The sequence below is a fragment of the Cinclus cinclus genome, chromosome 14, assembly GCF_963662255.1.
Source record: "Cinclus cinclus chromosome 14, bCinCin1.1, whole genome shotgun sequence".
Lineage (NCBI taxonomy): Eukaryota > Metazoa > Chordata > Aves > Passeriformes > Cinclidae > Cinclus > Cinclus cinclus.
The window spans coordinates 20390706-20407817 of NC_085059.1; the positions used below are offsets into that span (position 1 = coordinate 20390706).

Consider the following 17112-nt stretch of genomic DNA (forward strand, 5'->3'; position numbering starts at 1 on the left):
CTCCTTTTCCGTCCCTCCCCGCCGCCGCTCCGCGAGGGGCAGGGCCTGCCCCCCCTCGCTGTCCCCGGCCCGCTCGGCGCGGCCGCGGCTGCCCCGGTGAGGCGCGGGTGAGGCGGGACCGGGCCGGGCCGGGCCGGGCCGGGCTGGGCTGGGCCGGGCCGGGCCGGGCCGGGCTTTTTACCCGGGGCCGAGCCGAGCCGGGCCCGGCGGTGGCAGCGGTCGGAGCCGCCATCGCCAGAGCGGAGCTGGGCCCGGACCCCGGCGTTCGTTCCGGACCCATCGGCCCGCGGTGCCCCGGCCCGGCCCCGCAGCTCTTGCGGCTGGAAATGAGCCCCGAGCCCTGAGCGAGCGGTCGGGCACGGGAGCACCGAGGGCACTTTAACCCCGAGCCTGTGGTGCTGCTGTTGTTGTTTGTCCGCGGGTGTTTCCCCCCGGCCGGGGCCGGAGGGACGGGGACAGCCGGCCCTGGAGGGATGCTCAGGGAGCGGCTCCCCGGCTCTGCCTCGGCGCGGCTCTGACCCGAAAGGTGACTCCTGGAACTGCCTTCATTTCCCCACACGTACAGCTGAGCTGCTCCACGAGTGCCTCTACAAGATGCCCGTGCAGGATTGGAACCTGTTTCTGATATTTTCAATCACAAACGGGACTGTTTCCCTGTTTGCTTTAGAGGGCTGGACAAGAGCTGCTGTTACTAATTAATTTCTTGTGTGTTTTTTCAGAGGCCTGTTTTCTTCCAAACATCAGTGAAATGTCTCTGTGTCACCTGTCCAGTCTCCATATTTCATATTTCAGCTTTTTTTTACCAACTAACAAACACTTTCTGACTTTTCAGTATTCTGTTTTTTTTTTTTTAACTTTATAAAGCTACCAATATTTTTTCAACCTGTAAAATTAATGATATTTCACATTGCTTTAGCTTGGTTACCTGGGTTTTTCTAAAACTTGCTATGCTATAAAATAGATGCCTCAAATTGCTAATTGGAATGTGATGCATTGACTTGGTTGATATTGCAGAGTGGTGGTAACTCCAGAGAAAAGTTAAATGTCTTCAGAAGACAAGGAGGCTCAGGAGGACGAGCTGCTGGCTCTGGCCAGCATCTATGATGAGGACGAGTTTAAGAGAGCAGAGTCTGCCCAAGGAGGAGAAATGAGAATTTGTCTGGAGTTGCCTCAAGACTTCAAAATTTTTGTGAGGGGTGAGTTGAGATGTTTTGTGTTATCCCTAGGGAGGTTTTACCAAGCTCAGGTGGAGCATGGGGACTGGACAAAGCTGTGGCTCACCCTCTGCTGTGCTTGTTGAGGATTGTGTTTGTGCAGCTTAATCCTCATACACAGAACATCTTCAGTACACTTTAAAATCACAGATGAGTAACAGCACATCTTCAGAATAATTAAGTTCATTTATTGGGTTTTTATTCCCTCAAGGATAATGTGTTTCCAGGCTCCTGGTTTGTGCAGGATCTGACATTTCATAGTGTTGCTCTTTAACTGCTTTAAGCACAGGCCTCCAACCCTGTGACATTTCACTGCACTCAGAGTTTTTTTATTTAGGGCAGAACAAATAGATTTAACCCCAGAAATACATCACATTAACAGACACTGGGTACTGTCAGAAACAGCAACAGTTGGTTAGTTTTCATTTTTCCTGTTATTTCTCCCACTGCCTCGGTGGCCCTGGCTCAGGCAGTTCCACAGAGAGCCTCCAGAGCAGTGGCTTCGAGTATTCCGTGTGCTTCCTGCCTCCCCTCGTGCTGAATTTCGAGTTCCCACCTGACTACCCATCGACCTCCCCGCCCGTGTTCACCCTCAGTGGGAAATGGCTCTCCCAGGCCCAGGTTTGCAGAACATTTTTTTTACATTTTGGTTGCTGAGTAAGTTAATAATTCACAGTTAAGCAAAGTAAAAAATACCTACAACATTGCTCTTCTTTTGTCTCTTGCTGTTTTTCATTTGATTACTGTTCTGAGGAAGGAAAACTTAGATCTGTGAGAATTGTTTTATGGATAAAACCTGCTGAATCTGAAACCAAAGTTTGCACTAAGGACTGTGTGAAGGGAGGAGCCCAGTAAGGAGTTACTCAAACGGACTGAAATCAGGAATTCTTTGTTCTTTCCCAGCTCAGCGCTCTTTGCAAGCACTTGGACAATGTGTGGGAAGAGAACCGAGGCTGTGTGGTCCTGTTTGCCTGGATGCAGTTTCTCAAAGAGGAAACGTTGAATTACCTGAATATTTCATCGCCATACGAGCTGAAAATGTGCCCTCAGGGAAAGGGGCAGAGCTGGACACCTGGGGGGTCCCTCGAGGCTGGGAAGGACTGTGGGGGTGCCACAGGCTCTGCCACAGCTGAGGAGGAAATCATGGATGCCAGGGCTGTGCAGGATGTGGAGTCCTTGTCCAGTCTGATCAGGGAGATCTTGGACTTCGACCAGGCACAGAGGAGGAGGTGCTTTAACAGTAAGATGTACTTGTGCAGTATCTGCTTCTGTGAGAAGCTGGGCACAGAGTGCATGCATTTCACTGAGTGCAGCCACGTGTACTGCAAAGCCTGCCTGAAGGACTACTTTGAAATCCAGATCAGGGATGGACAGGTTCACTGCCTCAACTGCCCTGAGCCCAAGTGTTCTTCTGTCGCCACTCCAGGCCAGGTAATTCCCGTGCACAGAGACTGGGGAGCTCTGGAACCCGAGTTCAGGGCCAGGCTGTGGCTCTGCATGGTGAACAGTTGGCAATCACAGAGTCATTTAGGTGGGAAAAAGACCTCCAAGATCACCAAGTTGAGCCTTTGACCCAATGCCAGCATGTCACTAAACCATGTCATGGAGGGCCACATCCTTGGACACCTCCAGGGATGGGGACTCCCAACCTCCCTGGGCAGCCCCTGCCAAGGCCTGGCCACCCTTTCCATGAGGACCTCCTGGTGTCCAACCTGAGCCTCCCCTGGCACAGCCTGAGGCTGTTTGTCCTGTCCCTTGTTCCGTGGGAGTAGATCCTTGACCCCCTGTGACATGTTGGAGCATCTAAAGTGGATTCATCCCAGCTCTTGGTACCTTTTCACTGGCTTACTGTTTCCTGCTGCAGCAGGCTCAGAAGCAAGCCTCAGAATTTCTCAGATGCAAGGAATCAGAGAATCTCAGACTGGTTTGGGTTGGAAGGGACCTTAAATCCCATCCAGTCCCACCCCTTCCATGGCAGGGACACCTCCCGCTGTCCCAGGCTGCTCCAGCCCCAGTGTCCAACCTGGCCTTGGGCACTGCCAGGGATCCAGGGACAGCCACAGCTGCTCTGGGCACCCTGTGCCAGGGTCTCAGGGGTGTGTGCAGGATTTGGCTGCATGTTTGGCTGTGTTTGCAGGTGAAGGAGCTGGTTGGGGAGGAGCTGTTTGCCCGCTACGACCGCCTGCTGCTGCAGTCCAGCCTGGACCTCATGGCTGATGTGGTTTATTGCCCCCGGCCTGGCTGCCAGACCCCCGTGATGCAGGAGCCCGGCTGCACCATGGGCATCTGCTCCTGCTGTAACTACGCCTTCTGCAGCCTCTGCAGGATGACTTACCACGGGGTGGCCCCCTGCAAGGTCACTGCAGGTGAGTCCCCTCCCCGGGCTCCGCACTCACACCCACACACGAAATCTTGGCTGGAAAAGTTCAAAGTTGAGCGGGGGAACTCCTCACCCTGAGCTTTTGAAAGGTGCATTCATTTGGAGGAGGGCTCTTGCTGGCAATTAAATATTTCTTTGGTGAGACTCCTCAGCTCAAGAGCTCCCTAAACTGCTGATTGTCAAATGCTGAGAGGCTGTAGCAAGGGAAGAATTACTTTATCTTTTCACTGCTTTGTATTGTCAGGGTTAATACTGGAATCAGGTGGAGGCTTCGCTCTCTGTCTGGCCTCAAAATCCTATGACAGAATTCCACGAAATATATTGTCACAAAAAAATATTTCCATTTTTAGGTTTTTTTACATTGTTTTAGTTTATTTTACATGGTGTAAATTTACAATGTTATTTTACATTGTTCTAATTTCATCAACAGACCTATTTTATAATAAAAGTGTAAAACTGCTGAATTTTGGGCCAAAGTGGTTTTAATATTATCATCTTATGTATTTTGTTTTCTTGCTTTTTAATTCATGATGCTATTGTGCTTTGAGGATCTTTAAGCTACAATTAGCTGGACTTCTATATCTAATATATTACAAAAGCTGTCTGGTTTGGTTTGATTTTTTGGTTTGATTTTTGGTTTTGATTTTGCCCCCCCAGAGAAATTAATGGATTTAAGGAATGAATATTTAGAAGCAGATGAGACAAATAAAAGATTTTTGGAACAACGCTATGGCAAGAGAGTGATTCAGAAAGCCCTGGAAGAGATGGAGAGTAAGGAATGGCTGGAAAAGAACTCCAAGTCTTGTCCTTGCTGTGGGACCCACATCGAGGTGAGTGAGGAGGGAAAGGCTGGGGATCCATGGAACAGAAAATAACCCACAAGGAGGCAGTTCTGGATGTGTTGCAGCCTCTAGGGAGAGGAAGTCTCCAGGAAATACTGAGAGAACTTTCCATTTCTGTGTGACATGGGGAAAGGAGGCAGGGTGATATTTGTGGATCCCAAGGACTGGAGTACAAACAGTGACTGGTGGTCAGGCTCCCACACTAAACAGATCCAGGTTCACTCTGGCTCTGTATGAATCCTTTTGTTCTCCAGGTGTTTCAGGCTGCCTCTGGTTCACACTAGAGCCAGGAAATCAATCCAGCTCCAGAAAATTACTATTTTTCCATATTTTTAATATTATAACCAATTTCCAGTGCTGGGATTCCAGCTCCCAGTGAAAATATCAGTGCCAGGAGCCAGGGGGGATGTGTTCACTGACTGCTGTGCTTCTGAGGGCAGAGAGGGACTGAAGGCTGCCACAGTAGGGTTCTGCTATCACCATTTCTTGGTTTTTTCCCCCAGAAACTGGATGGCTGTAACAAGATGACCTGCACAGGGTGCATGCAGTATTTCTGCTGGCTCTGCATGGGCTCCCTGTCCCGGGCCAACCCCTACCGGCACTTCAACGACCCCTCCTCCCCCTGCTTCAACAGGTCTGTGCTTCAGGGACCTCCTCCACTGCTGCAACCCCCGTTTTCTACTTTTTCTTACAGTCTCTCTCACATTCTTACCTGAAATTTGTAGCTACAGTTTAAAACCCAGTTTCTCCTCTCAGATATTTGCACTACCAGTAAAAATCGGGAGTGATTCAGGATGTGGTTTTGCTTTTTAAGAAGTTTGGTTTTAAAATTCTGGAGGAGTCTTCTGAGCCTATTACTGTTTTTTTGGGTTTTTTTTATGGACCTCATCCTTTTTGTGCTGCCACAGCCTGCAGGGGCTTCCCTGCCTCTGCTCAGGAGCAGCTTGAGGATTTGGGGAAGAGCTGCTTTGAGGAGCTGCACATTTACCTCACGTTTCCTTGGGGAAGAGCCAAGGGACAAGTGACAGGCAGGTCACAGGAGGGTGACAATGGCAGCCTCTCTTGCCCCTTCCACAGGGCACAGATGGTGGTTTGTAATACTGAAAAGAACGGGGGAACTTGCTGTAGTGTTGTTGCATTTAGGGTGATACTTTTTTTACATATTTGACTTTTTTTACTCCCTGATATCACCGATTTTCTGTCTTGCAGATTGTTTCAAGCCATGCACATCGAGGACAGGGAGTTCTGGCAAGTGGAAGATGATGATCAGTAGCTTCCTCCAGCACCAAAAGGTGAAGAGACCAGAGGCAGATGCTTTTTGTGTGTCCTTTGTTTGCTTTTCACTTCCATTGTGTGACAGAAGAGTGCTAACTGCCCTGCAGTGCAGGACACTCACACCTCAGAGCCTGTTGCCAAAACCAAAGGAGAGTTTTCCCCATCCTGGGATCAGGATCATCATGGAACGCCCAAACAAATGTGTCTGTTATTAAACAAGTCAGAAATTGGAAAACCATTGGAAAAATATATACCAAGAGGTGCCCCCTTTTCTAAAAGCCAGCAGACAAAGCTGAAACCTCAATTCCTGGAAGTATTTTGGGGGTTTCCTTTAGGCAGACTGACCCTTGGAAGCTCTTGGATTGTGAATATTTGTGAGGTTTGGGGTTGGTTTTGTGGAGCTGTAGTGCTCTCTCTGGAGCTGCTAGGACTGGGGGAGTTTTCTGATATAATACAGAAAATTTCTTCTGTATTCAGCAACAAAGTTTGTTGCTTTTATTAATTTCTTGATGTGCTTCTCTGAAAAGCAGCTCCTGGTTGTTACTGGTACTAATGACATTAAAGCTAATTATCCCCAACCCTTCCCTCTGGCTGCTGTGCCTGAGCCTTTGCATCCCTGAGAGCTTGGGCAGAAAATGACCAACAGCCATTTCCAGGGATTTCTGTGAGGTTGGGGACTCCCAGTGCTGCTGTTGGATTCCCTCACGGTGCCTGTCTGTGTTCTGGCAGGGATGAGTGCCAAGGCAGTGAGCTGAGGATGTGACCAGTGAGAGGCTGAAAAGTATCAGGAAGAGAGGAACGTTAATTCTTCAAGATACTGACTATTACCTTGTGTTCTCAGCTGATGAAGTAATTTATTTTTTATTAACTCCTCATATAAGAAATTTGATTGTTGATACTTTTGCTTCTGGACTAGATCCTTTATTTCCATTGGTTTTGCACTTTGAATTATTTCAGAAACCAGTTTGTTTTTTTTCCTAAAATCTCAGCAAGTGGTTTTGAGAGTATGAATGTGATTACTGGAGGCAAACACTGATTTTTGAAAGGTTTTTCCACTTGCAGAACAGTCTAAAAGTTTATTTGGAAACTAAAGCTGCATGTGCTGTGTTCAAGAGCAGTGGGGCCTGGATGGAAAGCCCTGGAGCTGAGACTCCTCAGGAACTCAGGGTGGTCACAGCTCACTCAGTTCTGACTGAGAGTTAATAAATTCATCCTGGGATGTGTGGCCAGAATGCACAGTGCTTCAGTTCCCTCTGCAGAAGAGGACTCTGCACTGTTGGAAGTGGCACAGAGATTAAAAAGGTGAAAGGAAGAGCAAATCTCACCTCAGCTGAAGCTCTAGGTCAGTGTGTAGGAAAAGTGCACATTGTGTATGGTTTGAGTTGTATTTCCTGCACCTTTCACATGCACTAAATTCACTTTAAGATGGTAAACACAGTGTCCCTGTTTGTCTTCCTTCTGGCATGGATTTGGCAGCACAGGAATGCTGGGAATGGGACAGCCCAGAGCTCCCACCTGCAGCTGGCACAGGATGTGTTCTGCTCATGGGATTCCCATGCATGCAAAGTGCTCTCCCACCCCCAGGGCCCTGCATTTCCCTCAGAGAAAAACACTGGGCAAGGAAATGGGAAGCAACAGGAGCTCTTCCCACCAAACTGCCTCCAGGACAGCTTTGGTACCATGAGCACACTGAGACTGAGCACCAGACACACTGAAATGTCACCATTTTAAAAAAATTAAAAGACATTTAGTGAAGAAAGTTACATTACAGATGAACAATTTACAAAATTGCTGTATAAAGAAAATAAATGTTGCCCAGTTTTCTTTCCCCTCATGTGAGAGCATTGGATAGGAATCCCAGGAATCACATTTCAGAATTGGTGGGGTCTTGGCTGTTGTCCACCTGTGTGGGGTGTCTGTAATTAAACAGAGGCTGAAGCTAGTAGGAGCAGTGTTTCCTTTGGGGCTGCTTTGGCATTTCCTCAGAGAAATGGAAGATTCTGGAGAAGAGAGAGCACCAGGCATAGCAAATCATACCTGGGCCTGAACATGAACAAGGGCTTTGTGTGTGACAAGAGTGACATCCTCAGGTGCCCTGAGCTGCACCATGGATCCCAGGTGGGGAATGTTGCTGGAGCCTCTTCTGCTCAGGGGTCTAAGTGTAACATGTGGCTCAAAGCAGGGCTCAGCCATGGCTTTATCCAGTCAGGTCTTGGCAACCTCCTGAGGAGAGCCCTGGGGATCCTGTCCCACTGCTCGGCTGTTCCCACAGTGGGGTTTCATCCTCTCCAGCGTGAGCATCATGTGTCCACTCAAGCCCCACTGTCCCTTCTCATCTTCACCGTGGCTGCGTCTTCTTGCTGCGCTCTCGTGCTGCTCTGAGCTTCCCCTTCTCCAGCTGGACAATCCTCTTCTCCAGGATTCTAATGTAAGAGTGTTTCATGGAGGAGGAAGGAAGAACACGAGGTACTTGTCCTAATTGCAAGGAGTATACCCCAAAGTGATCACCAACTTGTTTCTGTAATGTTGTACTTTCATTTATCCTCACATTTCAGTTCTGCAGCCTTCAGTCTGTGATTACAGGCGGTTCACAGATCAAGCAACTCACTCTTCATTTCCTTCAGAGAATGAGTTGGTGGCAGAAGTTTTTGGAGCACAGAACACTGGATCCCATCCTCCTTGGGTTAATTAAGGCAGGTGTTTGGCATCTGTCTCTTTAATGGAGAGAAGGAACCATATGATCATTCTGCTAATTTAAGGACAAATATGAAATGAGTTTCTGCAGCAATTCCCTTTTCTCCCAGCTGTTTTCAGCAGCTGGTTCAGCACTGCCTCAGCACATTAATCACTGTATGGCTTCTTGGACTGGCTCCTCTCTGTTCCCATCTCCTTCATGCTGTACAAGGGCTCCACGAGCTTGTTGTGAACCAGCATTAAACCTGATGGAGAGAGTCAAAAGACAAATTAAGCAGACATAATAAAGTTCTGCTTCATTGGATGCTAATGGAATTAGACATTACTGTTGTCCTTGTGCCTTTGCTCCCACCCAAGCACTAAGCATCACACATGTACTACTGTGGGATATTTAAGGAATATACTCCTTTGGGAGTTAATTATACAGCAACACCTCTGCAAAGCACGGCTCGTGGCTCCTAAAAATGTAACAAAACAGCTGCCTGGCCTGGTCAAACATTCACCTTTGAAGTATTTCACTGTTTTGACCTTGAGCTCCAGCGTGGCGTCCTCGTCACACACGAACACGGTGTTGGGGTGCTGCTGGAAGGCCGACACCGTCCACATGTGGTTCACACCATCCTCGATGGCTTTGTACAAAGCAAAGGCTTTGTGGGCTCCTGTGATCAGGATCATCACCTGCACCCCCCAGCACAGAGAGGGGCAGTCAGAGCCTGGCACAGGAGGTCAGGGAGAGCCCAACCACACTCTGCCAAGCTGAGAATGGGGACACCCCTGTCACCCTCCCCACAGTCACTTCTCTGTGCTGCTGCTCCTCTGACTGCTTCAGCTCTCAATGAAATCACAGCCTGGTGGGTCACTGGAACGATCCTTTGGCCACCTGTACACTGAGATTTAACAAGTGTAGATCAAGGAACAGAGTCCAGTAAAAGTGGTCCCACACAGTTTTCATGACCAGCTGGTGTGACATCAGCTCAACCTGATTTCTGCAGCTCCTCTCCAGGTGAGATCCCTAACCAAACACACCCTCCCAAACCTTCCTGGCTCCCTGGGGGGAACAGCTGCTGCAGGGTTACACAAACAAGAGCCAGCAGAGACAGAGCAAGAGCCTCTCCATGGTGTTGCAGGATGCCAGAGGGCAGGAGGATCAGGTGTTGTGTGGCTGGAATTCCCTACACCAGAGGACACGTGGCTGCTCCATAGCAGGATAACCTTTGGCTGCTCCAGAGGGACTGCAGGAAGCCATTTCTTTCCTCACCTCTCTGGCATCCATGACAGTGCCTACTCCAACTGTCAAAGCCATGGTGGGCACTTTGGAGAGGTCACCATCAAAGAACCTGGCATTGGCCAGGATGGTGTCCATGGCCAAGGTCTTCACTCGTGTCCTGGACACCAAACTGGATCCTGGCTCGTTGAAGGCGATGTGACCATCGGGGCCGATACCTGGGACAGGGACAGCGTGAGCAGGGTCAGCTGTGGGAGCAGAGCCAGCAGCTCTCCCAGGAGAAGGACAGGCAGTGCTCCCAGGAGCACAGACCCCTGCAATTCCTCTGCTCCAGCTCAGATTTGTGTCTGGCAGGAACAATAGCAAGAGTCCCCTCAGAAGCCACCAGGCAATTCCCTGATTGCGCTGGGACAACAACAAAGCAAAGTAGGTGGCAGAACCTTATGGCAAACTGATGGGAAGAGCTTGTGTGGGAAAAGCTACTCCCAGCAGTTTCCTGTTGCTACTGACAACTGATAAACACTTCATATTTGTACACTTCTAGTCCTTCCCATTTCTCCTGCTAACATTTCCTGAACAATTCACTGACTGCACGTGGGGATACAAGGCTGCCAGGACACAGCAGTGCCCAGGGCCATGGACTGTGGGGTGCAAATGCACTGAAAATGAACAATCCTAACAACAAATGAGAACTGGGGGGGCAGGCACAGCTTTGGGACAGGGTTTAGAGGCTGCTGCTCTCGGGTTCTCACCTCCAACAAAGAGCTCTATGCCTCCAGCTGCTTTGATTTTCTCCTCAAATGCATCACACTCTGCCTGGAGATCAGGGGCATTTCCATCCAAGATGTGGACATTTTCTGGTGAGATGTCAATGTGCTTGAAGAAGTTATTCCACATGAAGGAATGGTAACTCTCTGGGTGATCCCTTGGGAGACCTGGTCACAGAACACACAGGACTGAGGTCAGCTGGACCAGAATCGCCCATAACAAAGCACTTCCATCCCCCTGCAGTGCCTTTGGTGACAGAGCACTGCTCTCTGTCCTTTGTCATGCCCTCAGCTTGCAGAATTGTTTTTATTTCCCTAAATACCAGAATTAAAATCAACTCCTGTAAGACACATACCCATATTAACATATAACAGATGTTCAAAAAGCAGGTGTATGCTGTGCCTCATCTGTCAGTACCTTTTCAGCCTTTTCTCCATTTCATATTAGTAAGAATTATTTTAAAAACTGTGCAGGAGCCTGGGAAATAATAATTATTCTATGATTATTGCATATTTACCCCCCTTGACTGCTGTAAACCCACACTGGACTCCTTATTCCCTAATGCTGCTTGACTGGGATTATTCACAGAAAAAAATCCTCTTGACCAGGATAAAACTAGCATTAGCAAATATTTAGCCTGTATGTTTTCACCTTTGGATCTATTTCTTCTGAGAAGACTGTTTCACCATGACTTCAGAAATTACAGTCCTCTGCTATCTGAGCAGGAGATACCAGAGGGCACTCAGGGAACACATCGGTCCTTGTAAGGGACCTTTATAATCCCAGAGCAAAGGCTGAAGTTAATGCTGCACACTGAGCCTGCACTGATAAACTGTTCCTTACCTGGTCAGTGCCTGAGTGCTAACATATAGCAGTGCCTGTAACAGTGTGTGCGATACCGGGCAACACCCATTATCCACTTTTGTCCATATGTTCTCAAACCTATGAAAAAATTAAAAATTTCTTCCATAGGTTTTTAAATTGTCCCCCTTTGCTAATTCCCTGGAGGCGTTTAAGGAAAGACGAAAGGTGGGATGTGGCAGTCAGTGCCACGACACAGAGGTGTGGGATCATAGTTGGTCGTAGTGTTCTCCATCCCAAGCGATGCCGTAACTCTGTGAAATGTTATCCCCCTTACCTGGACAGCTGCATTTCGCTCACCGCCAGGCCCTGCCGGAGCAAGGGCCCAGCAGCTCCCGGGCAGGTACAAAAACGACAGGACAGCACTCACCCACGTACTCGTCCATGTTGAAAGTCTTCACGTACTTGAAGGAGAGGTCCCCGTTGCGGTGATACTCCACCAGTTTGCTGTAGCAGCCCAGGGGGGTGCTGCCTGCGGGGAGCGGCCGCCTCAGCCGGGGCAGGGCCCGCGCTCGGCCCCGGCCCCGGGCCCGGCCCCCGGCACCCACCTGTGGGCAGCCCCAGCGTGAAGAAGCGCCCGGGGCCGGGCCCGAACTGCACGATGCGGTTGCGGATGTACTTGGCCGCCCACTCGCTGGCCTGAGAGTAATTCTCCAGGATGATCAACTTCATGGTGAGGCCGCCCGGCACCGCCGCTGCCTTCCCGGGATCGCCTCCTCCGGGATCGCCGCCTCCTCCGGGATCACCTCGGTGGGAAATCTCCGCTTCCTCCCGGCTCGCCCCTGCCGGGATCACTTCCGCGGGCCGGGAGGCGCCGCCCGGGCCGCCCCGAGGGAGGGCGGAGAGAGCCGGGCCCGGCCCCGGCCCCGCGGGAGGGAGCGCGGCTGGAATGGAGAGGAGGGGATGGATCCACCGGGAATGATCCGGTACTGCTGGAACTGAACTGAGCAGAACGGCTGGATCCACCGGGAATGACCCGATACTGCTGGAATTGAACTGAGCAGAATGGCTGGATCCACCGGGAGTGATCCGGTACTGCCGGATCCACCGGGAATGATCCAGTACTGCTGGAACTGAACTGAGCAGAACGGGTGGATCCACCGGGAATGACCCGGTACTGCTGGATCCACCGGGAATGATCCGATACTGCTGGAATTGAACTGAGCAGAACGGCTGGATCCACCGGGAATGATCTGGTGTGGCTGGAATTTTCAGCAGAACGGGTGGATCCACCGGGAATGATCTGGTGTGGCTGCTCGGGTGAATCAGTCACCACATGGCAAGTGCGCCTGTTGTCCAGGCAAAGCTGTGGGAAGCAGTGTTTCCTCCAAATGCATTAAAACGGCCATAAATACCTCGATGTGGCTCTTCTGGAGTGTCACCATCACAGCAGGGATCCACCCGACTCTGTCCTTCAGCTTTTCAGCCCTAAAGCAAAGCTCCCAGCTCTGTCCCACTAAAACGAGCTGCTCTCACACTTGAACTGTTCTGTAGGGACTCACTTTGGGGCATATTGGGGTCGTTCTGGGGGATGGAAAGACCACAGTCTCTGTCCTTACTGCTTCTGGCACAGTGGTATCCCCCAAACACCTTCCTGTTGTTGCTCCAGCTGCCTTCAAGCTCTCATGAAAATGTGCTTGACCTCTCCTTGCACAGGCTTGGTTCATTGTTGGGATACAAAGCTCTTACTTCAAAGTCAGACCGATTTTCGATTTCTTCAGAAGGAAGAATGAGCTACAAATTGCTTTGCTGGGATCCAGCCCACGCAGTTCCTTCTCATTTTAATTATTTAAATGACCTGGCTCGAACCAGTGCTCCCGGTATTGTCTCATGCTGGAGAGCCTTGGTCGGCGCTGGGTCGGGCAATGATGGGTGTGCCGGGCTGTAGCCGGACCGCTGCGGGCAGACACGGCAAGAGTTTTAGGCCACAGAGACTAAACATTCCATGGCCGTGTGTTTCCACGAGCAGTGTCAGCCCACGGGCAGCTCTCTCTGTGCCCGGTGTCGGGTGAGGAGCTGACAGCAGCGGCGTTCCCGGCTCTCCCGCAAGGCAGGGCAAGCCCTGGCTCTGACTCTGTGGGACACAGCTCTTCACTTGTGCCATCGGGGTCACGTCGAGCCACGGCTTGCACGGCCCCTGGCAGGAATCACGGCATCGGAGGGTTCAGAGGCACAGGACCGAGCTGCTGGGCTCACCGGGGGCTGTCGCCGCTGGGATGGAGGGGATGGAGACCCGGCTGAGGTCCCATCCTGGAGCTGCTTCAGTCTCCAGGATGCTGCGGGCACGAAGGACACCTGGTGAGGGCACACCTGACCTGCACACACACCTGGGAGTTCCCACATCACTGCTATTGTGGCACAAGTGCAGCTCCCGGTGTGCAGAGCCAAAACTGCTGCAGGGCCCGGCAGGGAGAGAGCACCGGCACCGCCGCTGTGCGAAGAGCCCTCACCGGATCGCTCGGCGTTACCCTGGAAACGCGGCCAGCGCTCGGAAATTTGGGAAAAGCAAACACTGGAGGTACTGCCCGCGTAGGAATCGATGGCAGGAGACACCACGGGCTTCCCTCGGCGGTGAGCTCTAGGGCAACACCCGGGGTGACTTGCGGGCTTTGTCTGCCCTCAGAGCAGCCTGTGTGTGGACAGTGTCACCTCATCCCCTGCCTCCCACCTCCCCTGCCCTGGGTCTCCTGGGATGTGTGGAGAGCAGCCCCCTCCAGCTGCTCACACAGCGCCGTTGTGGGGATGGGTTCAGTGAAATCCAAGTGTTGGAGGGCTCTGACTGCACGGGGTCTGGCTTTCATCTCCCCTGCGAGTGCCTTGGGCAGCTGCAGCGCACAGAGATGCAGGACGAGCCCACAGCTCCCTGTAAAAGCAAAATCTGTTTTGGTGATAGCAGAAACTGCAGCAGAGGGAGGCAGGTGCCCCCGCACTGCCCACAGCCAGCGCATCCCGTGGATCCACACGCTTCATCCACCCTGCTCCGGGGCCGGCTTAGGCGTGTGACTCGCATGCAGGGTATTTTTAGGCATGATAATTTCTACCCGTTATTGTTCCTGAGTTTACAGCGAGCTGTTCCCATGCTGAAGAACTTCCTGGTGTCTGAACAGGCTGATACTCCTTCCTTGCGAAAGCAGCAGATGGAAGGAAACAAACGCTTCTCTTCAGGAGAAGTTGAAGTTTAATGGGGGAGCTCTAACAAACACAGCATTTTCTTTTGCCTCATCTTGAAGCGATCAGAGTCAGCATGCTCAGAGACCAGGGCTTTTGCTGTTGGGAACTGCTTGGGAGCACGGGATTCTTTCCCTGAAACAGCAACAATTAAAAGGTATCTCCATGAAGAATCCTCTCTCCAAATCCTGTAATTAAAGACTCCTTTTAATATCCACCAACAGTCACCTCCTCCTGCTCCATCTTGTTCCATTTACCTTCTGACCCCAATTTATAAGAAAAGGAGAAATAATAGATCTGGAGGGGAGCTGCTCTTTCCTGCAAACTCCACTCACATCTTAGCTCTCCCAGCAGCACCCAAATCCTAGTTAGGATATTTTTGGGGTCACAACAAGCCGATGTGTAGGGCAATGCATGAACAAGCAGCTCTGGAGAGCACCCATGCCAGTCCCTTCCCGTTTTTCAGGTGAGGTTCCCATGACAAAGATGTCAGGACTTCACTCCCCACCAGGTTCAAAATTGCCAGTCTAAGCAGTAGGGGATTTAATCTGGATAGCAAGGTTAAATTAACCATTGGTTAATTGTGATTTCTCCAGTAGGCTGAAGAAATAACAGAGCAACAAAGGACATTGGTGAAAACAGTGAGCTGGGGCCCCTAAAGTCAGGCTGGACTGAGGCAATTTGGAGCTCAGCTCTGCCTTGCCCCGTGCACCATCCAGCACAACTCACTGCACCACTCCATATCCACCCCTCGGTTCTGCTGCTGGGTTTCGGAGGAAGAGAACTCCCATTGGGAAAGTCTTCCAATTCAATGCCACTGTTGTTTTCATCCCTCCTCCTCGCAATACTCGTGGTTTATTGGGGCATAATTTTCCACCCCGGTGAACACGGCGGTGCTTCCACCCCGCTCTGCGCGGGCTGTGCGACACGTGGCTGTGCTCGCTGGGGCTCTGCTCGTTCCAGCAGAACCGATGTGACCGAGTGCCTTTTCTTGTTGCAACAAACACTGAAATTGCAGCTGCCTGCCTCTCCAAAACCCCGTACAGAGCCCACACCTGCAGAACCTGCTGCTTCCGAGGCAGTGGAGCAGCTTCCTTGGGCAGGGGCTGTTGCAGAGTTGCAGAATGGTTTGGGTGGGAAGGGACCTTAAGGTCACCCAGTTTCACCCCCTGTCATGAGCATTCCACCATCCCAGGTGGGTCCAAGCCACATCCAACCTGGCCTTAGACACTTCCAGGGATGGGCCAGCCACAGCTTGGCTTTTTTGGGCAAAAAGCTCAAAGATGATTCAAATACAAGATGGTCCCAAGCAAAAAAAGTCTTTGTGGCCAAGTGATGTTCTGGGGAGGAGCATCTGTTAGATAGCATTTATTAATCCTTAACAAATCTCTCCATCTTAACTATACAGAACTCTAATTCAGGATGTTATTCCACAGTGGAAAATGACATCTATGTATATTCAAGCCCTGTGAATCCAGATCTTGCACATGGAGTGTCTTTGCTTCCAGGGACACAGGAGTACTTTCAAATTGATGATGAAAGGGTCTTGTCATGTAAATATTTTGATTTTTCTTTTTAATTGGGTAATTTAGCACTAAAAAGAAGATCTAGTTTTAATGTCCTGCTCAGTTCTTATTAGTTTAGCTTACACGCCCTGCCTCTGAGGCTTATTATTTAGCTTTTAGTGTTCAATATTTATTACAAAGTGCAGATTAAGAGTGTTCCCTTTATTGCTCAGTTGTACACAATAATTAAAGGAACACATGTAGAGCTCCAAGATTTCAGTGGACTCAATTTTACTTCTGTCATACTTTCAATTGCTTTCAAATACTTTTCCAGCACATCCCGTACGGAAGTCGCTAAAATCAATGACCTCAAGCTTCAAGTGTCTCTTGGGAGAAAAGACATTTTGTACTGGAGAAAAAGACAAAAAAACACAGAGGCATGAAGTGATTTGCCTCAAACCGTTTGGGAAATGAAAGCAGAACCAGTCATGTGCTGTAACCACAGCATCATCTTTCTACTGAGCTTCCCTACCTAAGAAAATAAAAATAAATACAGGGAGAGCACCTGGAATAAATTGCCCTAACCCCTCTGGAGTCAGTCATGCTCAGACTAGATGGACTAATTAATCCGTGATTTGCCTTCACTGGCCCCAAAATGGCTTTGACACAAATGGTTTCACCATTTCTCCAGGATACATTCCAGCATCTTCTCTGAGGACATGCCCAGGTTGCATCTTATTTTAGTCTCTGTGTTGTCCGAGTCAATCACTGTGCAGCTAATTACCACTGCTGCTACAGCCTTACTTAGGGATGTAATCCCACCTCAGCAGTGAGTAAATCCATGCATGTCATCAGGACAGCTCTTCACTGCAGGGAAATTCTCAGTGCAAATTGTGAATCCTGTGGAAAGGTGAAACCAGAGTCTGTCAGTGCCTGCAGCTCTTGTTCCATCTCCTTCAAAAGGCACCTGTGTTGCAAGAACCCTGGCTTGTCCTTGTGTCTCCAGCATTTCTCAGGAGTCACTCTTTGAGGTTATTCATGCTAAAATCCTTCATGGTTCTTGCCTCTCCTTCAGCATGGGACATTCATTCATCTCACCAAGGCATCGATGAACTCCCTACCCCTCAAAGGCAAAATACAGGGAGAAAAGAATCCAGGGTGATTATGGTACAGAGTAATG

General features: G+C 50.1%; 2 protein-coding genes across 2 annotated transcripts; one reads left to right on the plus strand and one right to left on the minus strand.

Moving 5' to 3' along the window:
- The first annotated feature begins 415 nt into the window (after window positions 1–415).
- Window positions 416–6828, plus strand: RNF14 (ring finger protein 14). Its single transcript, XM_062502070.1, has 7 exons — window positions 416–1196; window positions 1684–1835; window positions 2118–2645; window positions 3352–3580; window positions 4252–4424; window positions 4940–5070; window positions 5646–6828. The coding sequence occupies exons 1-7, from the start codon at window positions 1043–1045 to the stop codon at window positions 5707–5709; spliced, it is 1431 nt and encodes a 476-aa protein (XP_062358054.1). The 5' UTR covers window positions 416–1042; the 3' UTR covers window positions 5710–6828.
- Window positions 6829–8552: 1724 nt separating this feature from the next.
- Window positions 8553–11931, minus strand: GNPDA1 (glucosamine-6-phosphate deaminase 1). Its single transcript, XM_062502185.1, has 6 exons — window positions 11808–11931; window positions 11630–11731; window positions 10383–10565; window positions 9664–9848; window positions 8909–9083; window positions 8553–8650 (listed from the first exon to the last, which is right to left on the minus strand). The coding sequence occupies exons 1-6, from the start codon at window positions 11929–11931 to the stop codon at window positions 8553–8555; spliced, it is 867 nt and encodes a 288-aa protein (XP_062358169.1).
- Window positions 11932–17112: the final 5181 nt, after the last annotated feature.